General features: G+C 40.6%; 3 protein-coding genes across 4 annotated transcripts; 2 read left to right on the forward strand and 1 right to left on the reverse strand.

The window, feature by feature from the left end:
- Window positions 1–1,208: 1,208 nt before the first annotated feature.
- LOC135622929 (pterocarpan synthase 1-like) lies at window positions 1,209–2,016 on the forward strand. The gene has a single exon (XM_065125277.1). It carries the CDS (start codon window positions 1,296–1,298, stop codon window positions 1,848–1,850), a length of 555 nt encoding a protein of 184 aa, XP_064981349.1. The 5' UTR covers window positions 1,209–1,295; the 3' UTR covers window positions 1,851–2,016.
- Window positions 2,017–2,295: 279 nt separating this feature from the next.
- LOC103997622 (dirigent protein 22-like) lies at window positions 2,296–2,933 on the reverse strand. The gene has a single exon (XM_009418903.3). It carries the CDS (start codon window positions 2,898–2,900, stop codon window positions 2,364–2,366), a length of 537 nt encoding a protein of 178 aa, XP_009417178.2. The 5' UTR covers window positions 2,901–2,933; the 3' UTR covers window positions 2,296–2,363.
- Window positions 2,934–8,131: 5,198 nt separating this feature from the next.
- Window positions 8,132–12,297, forward strand: LOC135622930 (uncharacterized). Of its 2 annotated transcripts, XM_065125278.1 has the most exons (6): window positions 8,132–8,407; window positions 8,483–8,615; window positions 9,685–9,788; window positions 10,097–10,241; window positions 10,321–10,461; window positions 10,582–12,297. In XM_065125278.1, exons 1-6 carry the CDS (start codon window positions 8,367–8,369, stop codon window positions 12,037–12,039), a joined length of 2,022 nt encoding a protein of 673 aa, XP_064981350.1. In that variant the 5' UTR covers window positions 8,132–8,366; the 3' UTR covers window positions 12,040–12,297. The 2 variants fall into 2 exon arrangements, with proteins under 2 accessions (XP_064981350.1, XP_064981351.1); XM_065125279.1 differs by lacking the exon at window positions 9,685–9,788.
- The last annotated feature ends 1,052 nt before the right edge of the window (window positions 12,298–13,349 follow it).

Genomic DNA, 13,349 nt, shown 5'->3' on the forward strand with positions numbered 1-13,349 from the left:
ATATATAAGTATTTCAGAACTAATTAGATTTAAAATATTTTAATGATTATGATTATTATTATTAAGGATTACATGAAAAAGAGATTAAGAGGTTCCATGGTTTAAAACTTGAGTTTTGATTGATTCAAGAGAGATATCGATTAAATTTATTTTTATATAATAAAAATTTTAGTTTTCTCACATAGAAAAACTACTGAACCACATCAATCTTCTATCATTTTTTGGTTAGTGTTTTTCAATTTTTTTCTTAGTATCAAAACTTTCTCTTCCCTTCCGAAAACACAAACCGCGAAGCAAACACACAAACACGTAATAATTGGGCTCCACGACAAGCAAGAGGTCTGTCTCTCCTTGAGCCATACATGGACTAGTCTTTGCTCTCTTGCTCTTGGGTGACATCAAGGAAATGTCATCAAAACGTCAATTAGAGTGTTGCAATTGCCTGTATTTATTATATGATCTCGACTTTTTGACCTATCTATTGAATAATAATTAAGGAATAAAAAAAATGTCGATGTCCTCTCTCTCTCTCTCTCTCTCTCTCTCTCTATACACGCATTGTAATTGATGATTTAATTATATATTTATTTGTTTTTTTTATATGGATGTATGGATCCTTAAAATTCATTATTTTTTTAGAATTTATTTTATTTTTTGATGATTAAAGAGATGTATGGATAGGTTTGATCGACTTTCGGAATCAACGATTTCGATTGAACTATCGAATTTGGAATCAATTTCAAACCAATTTATTTCGATCTATTTTAATTTTAATTTTTAATTTTTAATTTTTTTCGAATTTGGATCCAATTTATTGACAATTATAGAGATGTATGGATAGGTTTGATCTACTTTCGGAATCAACGATTTTGATTGAACTATCGAATTTGGAATCAATTTATTTCGATCTTTTTTAATTTTTAATTTTTTTCGAATTTGGATCTAATTTATTGACGATTATAGAGATGTATGGATAGGTTTGATTTACTTTGGGAATCAACAATTTCGATTGAACTATGGAATTTGGAATCAACTTCAAACCAATTTATTTCGATCTATTTTTTTCTTCTATTTTTTAAATTTATTTCGAATTTGGGATCAACAGTTCGATTTATTTCGATCCATTTTAATTTTTTATTTTTATTTGAAAATTAACCTCAATGGTAGATTTGTAATTTTAGAGGGATGGATTTGTAATTTTGCTTCAACTTCTCTCTTTAAGCTGCTTATAAATCCACAGCCTCGCCACCTTGTCCTCCAACCACTGCTTGACTGCCTGCAACACAAGCTTCTCCATGGCCTACTCCTCTTCCTTCATGCTGCCCCTTCTTCTTCTTCTTCTTCTTTCCCTCTCCCTCTGTGCCACGATTGCCACTGCAACCGGCCACGAACACGCTGCACCTAACGAGAAGATGACGCACCTGCACTTCTACTTCCACGAGATGTACTCCGGCCCGAACGCGACCGGACTCGTCGTCGCAGTCCCACCGGGCAAGAACTCCTCCATCGACACCTTCGGGGCGCTCATCGTGATCGACGACATGCTCAGGGAAGGTCCAGAGCGGAGCTCCAAGCTGATCGGGAGGGCACAGGGGCTCTCCGCCCAGGCCTCCCTGGATGGCACGGCGCTGCTGACGGCCATAAACTTCGTGTTCACGGAGGGGGAGTACAACGGGAGCACGGTGGCGATCCTGGGCAGGGCCGTCCCCAGCGCTCCGGCGATCGAGCGGACCATCGTCGGAGGGTCGGGCAGGTTCCGGATGGCGCGAGGGTACACGGTCAGCAAGGTCATCAGCTGGGGAGGTGGATACTTCCTCATGGAGTTCGATGCTTATATCATTCATCACTGACTTGTGGCTTTCTTGTCCTCTGTTTCTGGAAAGAAGCCTTTGCTCTTCGGAGATGATATTGTATGACTTCCTTTCTCCCTATCATACCATATGAAACCTTCGGGTCTATTCAAGCCTGATGTTGACTTTTATTCTTACAACAACCGACAAGCTAGCTTTGAGTCAACTTACTCAATCTTGATTTGGACCAAATCTAGAAGGATAAGTTGCAATTGTCCACATGGCAGAAATGTGTTGCCGTGAACACAACGTAGTTTACTCTGTCGTCTTCATTGGCCATCGGGTAAAACGTCATTCTCTTGCCGGCTTCTTTGTCTGAATCCTCTGATTCTACACACCAAATTCAATCGAGATGACAAAAGCTGGTCTTCCACATCAGATCTCGAGCTTCTACAGCCACCTCTGTAATCTATCTAATCAATGTCGATCGCAGAGCATCTCATAATTAGAGCAAAGCACAAGCAAGTTTTATTGTCATGGCAGCCGCACAAACGCAGCGCAGAGCAGTGCAGCTCAGTAGTGGAAGACATACGCATCGAACTCCACCACGAACAAGAAATCATCAGGTCCAGTGCTCTTGACGACCCTGCTAATGGTGTAGCCCCGTGCCATCCGAAACATGCCGGAGCCTCCGACCACGCCCCGCTCGATCGCCGCGTCGCTGGGAGCAGCCCTCCCAAGAATCGAGATGCTACTCCCGTTGTAGTCGCCCGCGGTGAACACGAAGTTGAAGGCCGACAGGTACGCCGGGCTCCCCAGCGATGCCTGCACCGCGAGCTCCTCCGCCTTGCCGATGAGCGTCGAGCTCGGGTCGAGCCCTTCCTTCAGCATGTGGTCGCCCACCGCGATGCTCCCGAAGCTGCTGCCGGAGTCGTTGCCCGGAGGGCTGACCACGGTGATGGTGGTCGTGTTGGGGCCGCCGTAGTTCGCGTGCAAGTAGTAGTGCAGGTGAGTCATCTTCTCCCCGCCGTCATCGCTGCTTGCGATGGCAGCAGTGGCAAAGAGGAGGAGGAGAAGGAATGGAGATGAATAGGATGAAGAAAGGGCCATAGAGGCTGTGGGAACAAGCGGGTGCAGTGGCTTGAGGGGTGGGTGGACTTTTATGCACAGAGTTTGGTGGAACGATGACATCAAGAGATGAAGAAGGAAAAGTCAAACCACTGCTCTTAACACATCAAGTCAGAGTTCGAGTGCTTCTCGGGAAGGATACTGGAAATGGAGAACATGAAGCATGTTACTTCCATGTATTAAGTATACACGGCAAGACACCATGCATCATGCAGCATGTAGAGATTAAGCTTATAGATGAACTAACAGTCATACATTGGATTTGGACCAACTCAATTAGCCCTAATTGATTAATGTGAGATGGAGGTTATTAAGAATATATTAAAATTTAAACTTTCATAGATCTATGATTAAGAAAGTATTTGATTCATCATGGTTATATTCATGTCAGTTCAATAATTATTTTTAGTGTATTGAGTTGGAATTCTGTCTCCATCACTTATTATTTATAAAAAAAATTAATATATGATGAAATAGAAATATCAGTAAACTTCTGACAAAATTCTATCCCCCAAAAAATATATATATTTTTTTATAAAAAGGTAATGATTAGTGATTCTATGTAAAATACTAATGTGTATGTATATATTTGTATATGTCAACAAAATAGAATAATTTGATATTTTTAACAACATAACTTAAATATATAGAATAACTGAAGTCCTCAATCATAATTTAAATCGAGTGGGTATCTTTCTCATGCATGATTGGCTTAATCACATGCCAAAGGGCGGCCAACAAGTAATCTACTTTTTGTGCACCAAAACTTTTGGGCTATTATTACTATATTTTAAGATTTGTAACCAAATGATTTCTTAATTTATTTTATTTAGATTAGCTTAATTTGGTTGTCTTCTACAGCTTTTGTTCCGAATTTTATGTTGCTTCGGCAACACCGAGCATCTGTAGATTGATTTGGTGTGTTTACCGAGTTAATTTGTGTATAATTAAGGAATATGGTGCGAAAGAGATAGAGATTTTTTATGAGTATTGATGAGTTAATTTAAATTATGCACTCAAATCACATAATTATATCGACTACTTGATTCTCAAATAATAGATTCATTGATGATATAAGAAATGCATTTATGTCATTCGTGTCTTATTTATCGTACCCTCCTGGACTTTTATCAAGAGTATTAATATTGGATTGATAAATATTGGATTGATATAATTAAAATATTTTATGTGTAAGAGACTTCGTGAGGTTGTTTGTTAATTGATCAGAAGTATGTACGTGAAAAATATAATGTTTGATTATTTGATCTCTCACAATGTAAAAGTCGATGATAATATATTTTATGCATAAGTGAAATATTAGATTGGTGTATAGGTTGGTGATATTAACATTATCATAATATATTATAGGAATGGATTGGGAGGTGATACCAAGTTTCTGTAGTAGATTGATAACCTAATTAAATTCTATAGTGATAATGACAATAGCTCTGTAGTAGATTAAGAGTTCATTTTAGATATAGTATGACTCGTCTTATTACAAACTAATGTGTAGTGGAGGATCAATGTATAAATTATGATAATTTATTGAGTACAAATGAGATGTCTAGATGAATAAACAATAAATACTGTAATGAACCAAATACTCTTATCGTTATTATGTGAAATTCGTAGTAGGTCGCTCGTATATAATTTGAGTGATTCAGTAACAAAGAGTGGGATGGTAACTTTTTTAGCATTTTACATGTTCATCTTTAATTATAAATCTTAAATATATATTTTTTAGATAAGAAAAGTCAAGAAGATGTGAATGTGACTTCCACTCATACAAGGTAACTTAAGGTTCATCTTTGATAGAGAATCATTCTACTGCTTAAGGAATTATTTGATCTCAATGGGATTATTGTCTGTAATAATAATATCATCCGCATGCACTAGTAGATATATAATACTTCCCTTTTATTGTTGTAGAAATAACGAGGTGTCAAACTTGAGTTGACGAAACTAGTTGACACCAAAAGCCAAGTTCGTTATAATAGACTTTTGGAACTTAGTGAAATCTATAATAATTTTTTTATAGTTTACAAACATGATTTGGATATTAACGGTGGATGAAGCTAGAAGATTATTGTATAAATATATTTTTAATTAACGTTTCCTGTAAAAAGATATTGTTGACTGATAACTGATAACAAAAATCAAGATAAACTGGATTAATAACTGAATGTTTATGTGCAGTTGATCGTTTGTAAAACTCTTTTGACTATTAGATGTACTTTGTATCAGGAATTTGAAATATTCAACAATCTAATCCAAATTAATCATTCTCGTCATCCATTTATGCCCACCGACTCTCAACGGATGCGAGCTCTCCACCCAATCCATCATCCACTTCTCCAACCAGCCATGAATACTGTCTGCCTAAGGATGACCCACTGGCACTTTTACTTCCACGAGAAGCTCTTTGGTCTAAACGTTACTGTGTCCTACAACACCTTCGGTGCAATCGTCATGGTCGAGGACATGTTCAGGGAAGGCAATGACCCGAGCTCCAAGCTCATCGGCGGCGTAGGACACAGTGGGGCGAAGCTCGCTTGAGGGGCCCGATGCTGTTCACGATAATCAACTTAAATATTTAGATTGATTTATAAGAGTATGATAAATATTAATTTAAATTTAAATACTTTAGATTGGTAATATAGATTTTATAAAATTAATAGATAATTATACGATGAATAATTACATCAAATAATAATAAAAAAAATTAATTTTTATTCCAATTAACTTCGCCTTAGCGTTTTCGATCACACGAACTCAACGACGAGCGAGACAACAGAGAACGGCCCTCCAAGACACGAGAAACGACGCGGGTCGGCGTCGGTCGTGTGGTCGTTCCTCGAGTCGGACAAAAGGGACGCGTTTCGGCTCCCGCCTTGACGTCGTCGTAACCCAAGTCGCAACTACCTGAGTCCGAACGACGGCACTCGCGCACGTCACTATCCCATATCCAGAGTCGACTCGTGTCTTCTCGAAGCTACCTTCTCTCTGTGGATGCGACATGGCAGCACACAGAAATGGAGCTCTACATGCCGCGCAAGGCCACAGTAATGCTCAAATAGAAAACCAAAGCTGTCGCCTTGTTGGCTTGTTAATTGTAGTACAACACGCAAAGCAAAAGATCAAAGGCCTTTCATAACTTAACAGACTGTCTTCCTTTTCTTGTGCTGCTGATTCATCACCGAAAACAAAGACTTGAAACCGGAATCTGATTCCATTCTGGAGTGGCCTGGAAAGAAGACACCGATAGAAAGCATAGAGCAAGGGGTGGCAGTGTCTACTAGTAGGGAAGAGTTCTAATGTTTTCTCAAATACGAAATACCTGGCAGTTCTTGTTTCTTAAGATGCAAGGAACAAGAGAAATGCTTCTGAAAACAGAGGAAGGTACAGTTACGAAAGCTGATGCCCGGAGAATGTGATGCAAGATGGGCTGTCTGATGGCTAGAAAAAGAGAGCTTTCCAAGAACAGAGTAAACAATAGTGCAGGTGATGCATCGTTTGTACAATTGGTGTCTCTCTTAGTGGTGGTATTTATCATAGATAAGTTTAAATTGGCACACAAGTTTCCACTCTTCAGCCAGTCAAAACATTTGTTAGCCTCTGTAATTACATGAGAAAAAGTAAAAGATCCAACATATAAAGTCCACACCTTTGCAGTCAGAAAAAATGGGTGTCATAGTACATTAATGGTCAGATACTGACCCTCTGATGAACTCTTCCAATAGATGTAGAGATGAACGACAAAGAGGAACAGTTTGATCCTGTAGTGGATTTCCATGATGAGAAATCAGATGCAACAATGAGAAATCTCATGTTTTAGAATATTGCAATATGTTCATCAAACATGACATAACTTGCTATATCTTGTGGGTAGTGAACCTAAATGACCCTTTCCACTGTAACCAGATTGCTCTGATCTCACAGTAGCTTTCAGCCAAGACTCAAACAAAGGGCAATGCATGCCAAAGATATCACTTTTTGAGAGTTGTTGATTGCTAATCATAATGCTGATATGCTCTGCTCGATGACTAAGAGAGTCAATACCGACAGCTGCGCTAAAGGGGATTATTGCTTCACTGTGAAGTAGGTGGGAATGGCAAGCAACATGTGATGTCTCGGGCTTGGTTGGATCCAGCTCAGCTTTCTTCCTCATCAGGAAGACGCCATAACTTGTGTGCCAAGGTTGATTTGGACCTTTGGTAAAGCGATCATAGGTCTCAATCCGTTGTGTACGTGTGGTTGCTAACTAATTCTCCAAGCTCGAGGACAAATGTTTTGGTAAAATAACTGAGCTAAAATGGTGAAGTGAAGTGGGCTTAAGCTCCAGAATCCAACATTAGAATCTTGGCTAGATATTGACAACATCTTTAGTAATGACTGAGGTCGACTGGTGAAATATTTGTCACCATTGAATGCTTATATCCCATGAATTACTTTTGCATAGTTGGATTGAACTCCTCACCATTAATAAAAAGCTTATCCTATAAACAAGTCAAGCACAACTTTATTGTTGCTGCGGTGCGGTAATTGTCGGGTTCCATTCCTCACCATTGGAAGCTTCTGCTGTAGATAATTCAAGCATCATCATTGCATCTCTTTAGTTGCCGGTTGAATTGAGCTGCTGCTAATTGTGCGCCGAGAAGAGAGAGAGAGAGCACAGGAAGCTTTATCTTTCTTTTCACGTTCAAATTCGGAATGGCTGGTAAACGCCTCGAGCAGGCCGCCGGCTGCCAAGGAGAGGCAAAGGAGAAGGAAATTAGCATCAGCAACGTCTCCATTAATTTATCCACGTAGTACAGATATCATACAGTCTTCTGATATAGCCTGTGGTGGCCGCAGAAGAAGCTGCTGCTCCACTTGGATTTGAATGGTAAGCCGCTGTGTCAAGCTTGAGGAGGTAAACCACCCACCGGAATCCATTATTCTTGTCACAATTCTTTTTTTGTGTGTTCATTAATCTATAAAGCTTTCCTCAGAGCCAGTACAAGAATTTGTTGAACGAGAAGAAGAAAAAAGATGATCTTTTTCTTTCTCTTTTACTTTTCTACCGAAGCAGTACATGGAGCGAGAGAGAGAGAGAGAGAGAGAGAGAGAGGGATTCAACTTGGTCAAGTGATTAACATAAATAAAGCACCAGCTTTTAACGCTGTGTGTGTGTGCGTCTATCTCTCTGTCTGTCTATTTATACATTAAGAAGCCGTATTTGTTTACTACTGCTTTCTCTCTGTCTTCTCATCCACAGCTCACCACCACTACGAGCACCTTCACCACCTTTTCGTGTATGTATAGTCTTCTCTCTAGTTGATCTCAACGCCCTTCTTGTTCCTCTGCGGCGGTGGCGCTCACAGTTTGATCCATTGATTCCCTTTTCCCTTCCCATCAACACAGAGTTCCGGAAGAGAGCAGAGGGAGGCATAGGAAGGGGAAGGAGAGATGTTCGGTGGGTTGTTGGGCGGGAAATTCTCCAACAAATGGTAACTGGTTCTTGATTCTTGGTTCTTGGTTGTTCTTGTGGGGGTTGACTGATGATTTTTGGGTGGGTTGATCAGCAAGCACGCGGCGAAGTGCATAAAGGCCAGGATGGGGCCGATCCGGAACCGGAAGCAGGCCTCGGTGAGAATCGTCAGGAAGGATGTCGCCAACCTCATCGCCGCCGGCCATGAAGCGAAGGCGTTCGAAAAGGTACATTCTCTCTCTTCTTTATTGGATTGCTCGTTCAAGAAAACGAGGAAAAAAAAGAAGACATTTTTCTGAGCCTCCCCAACTTTGTGTTTCTTTAATGGATGGTTTGTTTGAATCTGTTCCTCGTTGGATTTGGGTTCTTCCCATCTTTGTGTTCCTTCAATGGATGATTTGGGTTCTTCCTCCGTTGAAGTTTCCTCGAGAGATTTCACCATCGCTGTGCTTGCTGGATTCAAGAATATGAGCGGAAAAAACTTATTTTTCTTTAATCATCCTCATTTCCGTGGTTAGGTTACTAACTGTGTGGGTTCTTGCTTTGTTTCTCTTCTTTCTTTACCTTTTCTTTTCTTGAAGGTTTCTTCACGAACCATGCCAAGAACTTATTTTTCTCTGTCTTTCTCTTTGAATTCTTTTTTGTTTCCTCCATTATTTGCGGTCTGGATGTGCAGTAGGAATACCAAACCATTTTCTTGTGAATTTGTTACGAATCCATACCAAGGGCAGGCAATTGTTCTGATGAACAGTTCTAACACAGCTTTCATATTTTGGCTTTCTTCTTGGAATTGCATGCCCTGGGATTAAGATTCCTGCTTGGTTTGTTGGCTATTCCACCTAGGGTTTTGCTTAATTCTTGTGTCCAGAACAATTATAAGTCTTTGTGATAGGAAATTAGAAGTTTTCTGTTTTGACCTTATCAGTGTAAACCTGACTTTTTATCAAGGTTGGTCATCCAACTGGTTGACTTGTCATCTGAGCTTGCTGAAACCTGCCCTGTGACACTATTAGACAACCAAAAAGTAGATTGGCATCAATTCTTGATAAGTCTATTTGACTGATGATATCATGTGCATGTATCATTGTTCAGATATGTATGGGTGTACTTTTGCTTGGTACCCCTCAATTGAAGAGATACTTTGAACTATTATTATTGGCAATGCTCTGTGTTCTAGTTATATATTGTGTGCTAATTTTTGTGGTACATACCTTTATCAGTCCTTTAAGTAGTTATTGGTTCAGTAAATCTCTAAATTGTGCATACCGGTTTCTTCTTTTTGCTTTGCTGAAACAGATCGATCTACTCATTGTTGATATAAACCACATATCTTGCTATGACATGATCGAACAATTCTGCGAGTATATCTTGAGTCAGCTGCCAAGCCTACAAAAGCAGAGGTATCCACTCCCCAAATATTTCCATCTTTGGATCACACACTTCTAATTTACATGGTCATTTTGTTTTTACAATTAAAACCAATATAGTCGTCTGCATATTTGTCTTGTAAGCTACTTATGGCAATAGTACAATTTGCTGATACGAATTTGCCAGTACCGGAGACCAATTTGGACCACAGAATCATACCACACTTTATAGAATGTTGATTATGTTTCTATATTTAACAATTTTGTCTTATCTTTTATCCGTTCTGTCAATATTGTAGTGAGACTATTATGAAGCATATTTTGTTTGTTTTGATTAACAGGGACTGTCCCCCTGAAGCCATGGAAACAATATCTACTCTAATTTTTGCTGCGGCAAGATTTTCAGATTTGCCAGAGTTGTGCAATCTCAGGCATGCATTTACAGAACGATATGGGAGCCAGATGGAGTCATGTGTAGATGCTGAGGTGCTAACCCTTTTGCCCATTTCCAATTAAAACAATTTTTAGTTGCTTTTTGGATCTAATCAGAATAATTTCCTGTCAGTTTGTTGAGAAATTTCAGAAGAAATCATTTCCAAAAGAGAAGAAGCTGCAGCTAATGCAAAATATTGCTGATGAGTTCTCTGTAAGATGGGATTCTAAGACATTCGGACACCAATCACACAATGCTATGGCACATGGCTCTGTAAGTTTCACAGGAACTGCTGATTTGCTACCGTTATTTAAGAATTTGTTTGTTTTTTTAGCTTAAACAAATTTTGAATTATGGGTTTTTTTTAAAAAAGGAACTTTACCTATGTTGCAGACTCAACCTAAGGATGTTGCACCTTTACATACTGAAAATAATGGAGCGTCACCAGCGCAGGTTACGATGCAAGAAGCAATACGATCCAAGGGAAAATATGGCTCTAATCCTATTGGTGTTGTGCAAAGACAACAAGTGGCAATGGAGTTGGATAACATCCAGGTGATTTCAGCAATGAGTAGTAGGCAATCACATGATCCGGTGGAGAAGACACAAAAGGTGGTTGTTTCTCATGATAGAGTAGATACCGAACCATATCAAACCAAGAATGCAGCTCCATCATATGTTAAACCAAGGAGAGATCGTGATGGAATCCATAAAGATGATCTTTCACAGAGTAGGGCAAAAAAGGTGCAAAATGAGCTGGATCCCAGTACAGAGAAGCCACAAGTTGGCTCAGTGAAATCTTGGAATGTAAAACCAGGCACTACGGATCTCCCAGACACAAAATCAAATGGTGATGAATACCATGTGGAAGAAACAAGAAGACATGGTATAGTTCCTCCATACACTAGGGTGAACGAGATCAAGAATGGGAACCATGTGGAAGAAAGGAGTGGTAATGTCCCGGAGTATGATAGCTTGCAAAGGCATGAAGAAGGGTCGCATCCTACTGGGACAGAAAAGCGTTCAGTCAGGCCAGCAACCAACAATGGAAGAACAGCATATGTGATTCCACCTTATGTCAAGCCAAGATTCAATGATGTAGATACCAATGCTGATAAAACAGATCGAAACACTGGTATAAGTCTTGACAAGTCTGATGGTACTGAAGATGCGGATCATAGGAATGAGCAAGTCGTTCATGATGAGAAGCCAAAGCCTGTTTCTGTGAGGAGGAAATTCCAGAAGCCACCAGTCACTGAGACCAACGGGAGTACCATTGATGTTGAGAAGCCCACAAGCCATACCCCAGGTGGCCAAAGAAGATACAAAAGCAGGCCGAGCACTAATACTAATGATGATAATTATGTTGAAGAAAAGGCTACAATTAGAGAATCAAGGCCTCCGATTGATGATGAAATGAGTAATTCTATAGATTATGGCAAACTCTTGCATCGAGCACCGGATGGACGAAGAAGACATGGTGGTAGGCATGTTGCTGCTGTGTATGATGAGGAAGAAATGGTCATGGATAATCTCTTGCTGCGCTACAGCAGGAAAGGGGCAGCCAAGGAACCCAGCAAGGAAAGAACGAGGGCCAGAACTCCTACGACGAATCATGTCGATCCAGATAGAGTTGTGAATCCTGGTAATGATAAAATTCATCCTGTCCCGAGAGAAAAAGTGCCACCTCCGGAAAGGATTCTCTCACTGCCAATGGAACCAGTTACCCCAGCTAAAGTTAAGGAACCTGCTCGGGTTACTTCAATGCAGCCTAGTGGTGGCCGACTGCATCCAAAGCTGCCAGAATATGATTATTTTGCTGCACGACTTACTGATCTAAAGAAGACTTGAAAACGCTGTCACAGGAATGTTCTTACCTGCAGATACATACATTGCCTTCTCAGCAATAAAAGTAGGTATCTGTTGCAACTTGCAAGTCTGCTATCCTCGCTTCATTCATTTTTCATATTCAGTTTGTTTGATGTAATACTAGTAGGACTTCTTCTCTTCTCTGGTTCTCCTTATTGCTTGATTATTCACATTTGTAAATACGAGTCACTTTATGATCTCACGATATTACTTAATCCCATTTGATCATTTTGTTCTTTAGAGTAATTTGGTGGGTTATCGATGAATGTCAAGACCTCCCCCCTTTCCTCCCTCCAATATGCTTCTTGTTTTCAAGTTGGTGAAGAAAAACCAGCAATGTAAATGACGGCAGGCTTGTAACTTTCTCCTCATCCGTGCTCGACGCGTATGCATTGATGTTACAGACTTGAAGTGATGTTATTACGTTCTTGTTGTATGGCATGGACTCGAAGGAAAGAGGAGAAAGAACATGATTTATTTTGGCAAAAGAAGTCATGTTCATATGTTGGAATAGGGAGAACGATGTATAGAGTAAGCTTGAGAGAGAGAGAGAGAGAGAGAGAGAGAGAGAGATTAACCTTCACCGTCCGTTTGTGGGCAGAGCTCTTCTTAAAGTTGAAACCCGTCAAAAATGGAGAGAGAGATTAACCAGCACCGTCCGCCTGTGGGCAGAGCTCTTCTTAAAAGTTGAAACCCGTCAAAATCCTCAGTGCAGCTTTGCATGGGCCATGCAGAATATTTAAAGGAAGCAAACCGCCATGGACCCCAAAGCCAAAACCTCCCCACAAAACCACTCAAGACGACACAGTGACGACGACGATGAAGGCTGCTGTGACCTCTTCCACCACCGTGTTGTCACTGCAGTGGTCCGAGTACCGCACAGCAACACCAACAAACCACGGAAATAACTATTAGCATGGTGACTACGTTGTGCTTCTGCCAATAAGTGACAGTAACAACTTTCGCCTCTCTCTGTCTCTCTCCTTTTGTTTTCTTGCTCACAGGACGTGGCTGGCATTACCGGAGTCAAATTCTCGGGAACAGTAAAGCTGCTGCAAGCACGAGGTGGTGTTTCGCACCTTTTCCCCCCTTGAAATGGATGGAGAAGCGAACCCTTTTTACGACGCCATAATGGAAAGGTGGGAAAGCGAAGGCGGACGCAGGGGCGCGCAACCAAGAAGAGGTTGAGCCACGTAAACGCGAGGCAGGGGCCCGCGTGGTCGCCCATGACCTTGACCAATCAGCGACGGGCCGATGTGACCACACCCTCGCGGGGTACGCACATGCGTGGG

The sequence above is a fragment of the Musa acuminata genome, chromosome BXJ2-9, assembly GCF_036884655.1.
Source record: "Musa acuminata AAA Group cultivar baxijiao chromosome BXJ2-9, Cavendish_Baxijiao_AAA, whole genome shotgun sequence".
NCBI lineage: Eukaryota > Viridiplantae > Streptophyta > Magnoliopsida > Zingiberales > Musaceae > Musa > Musa acuminata.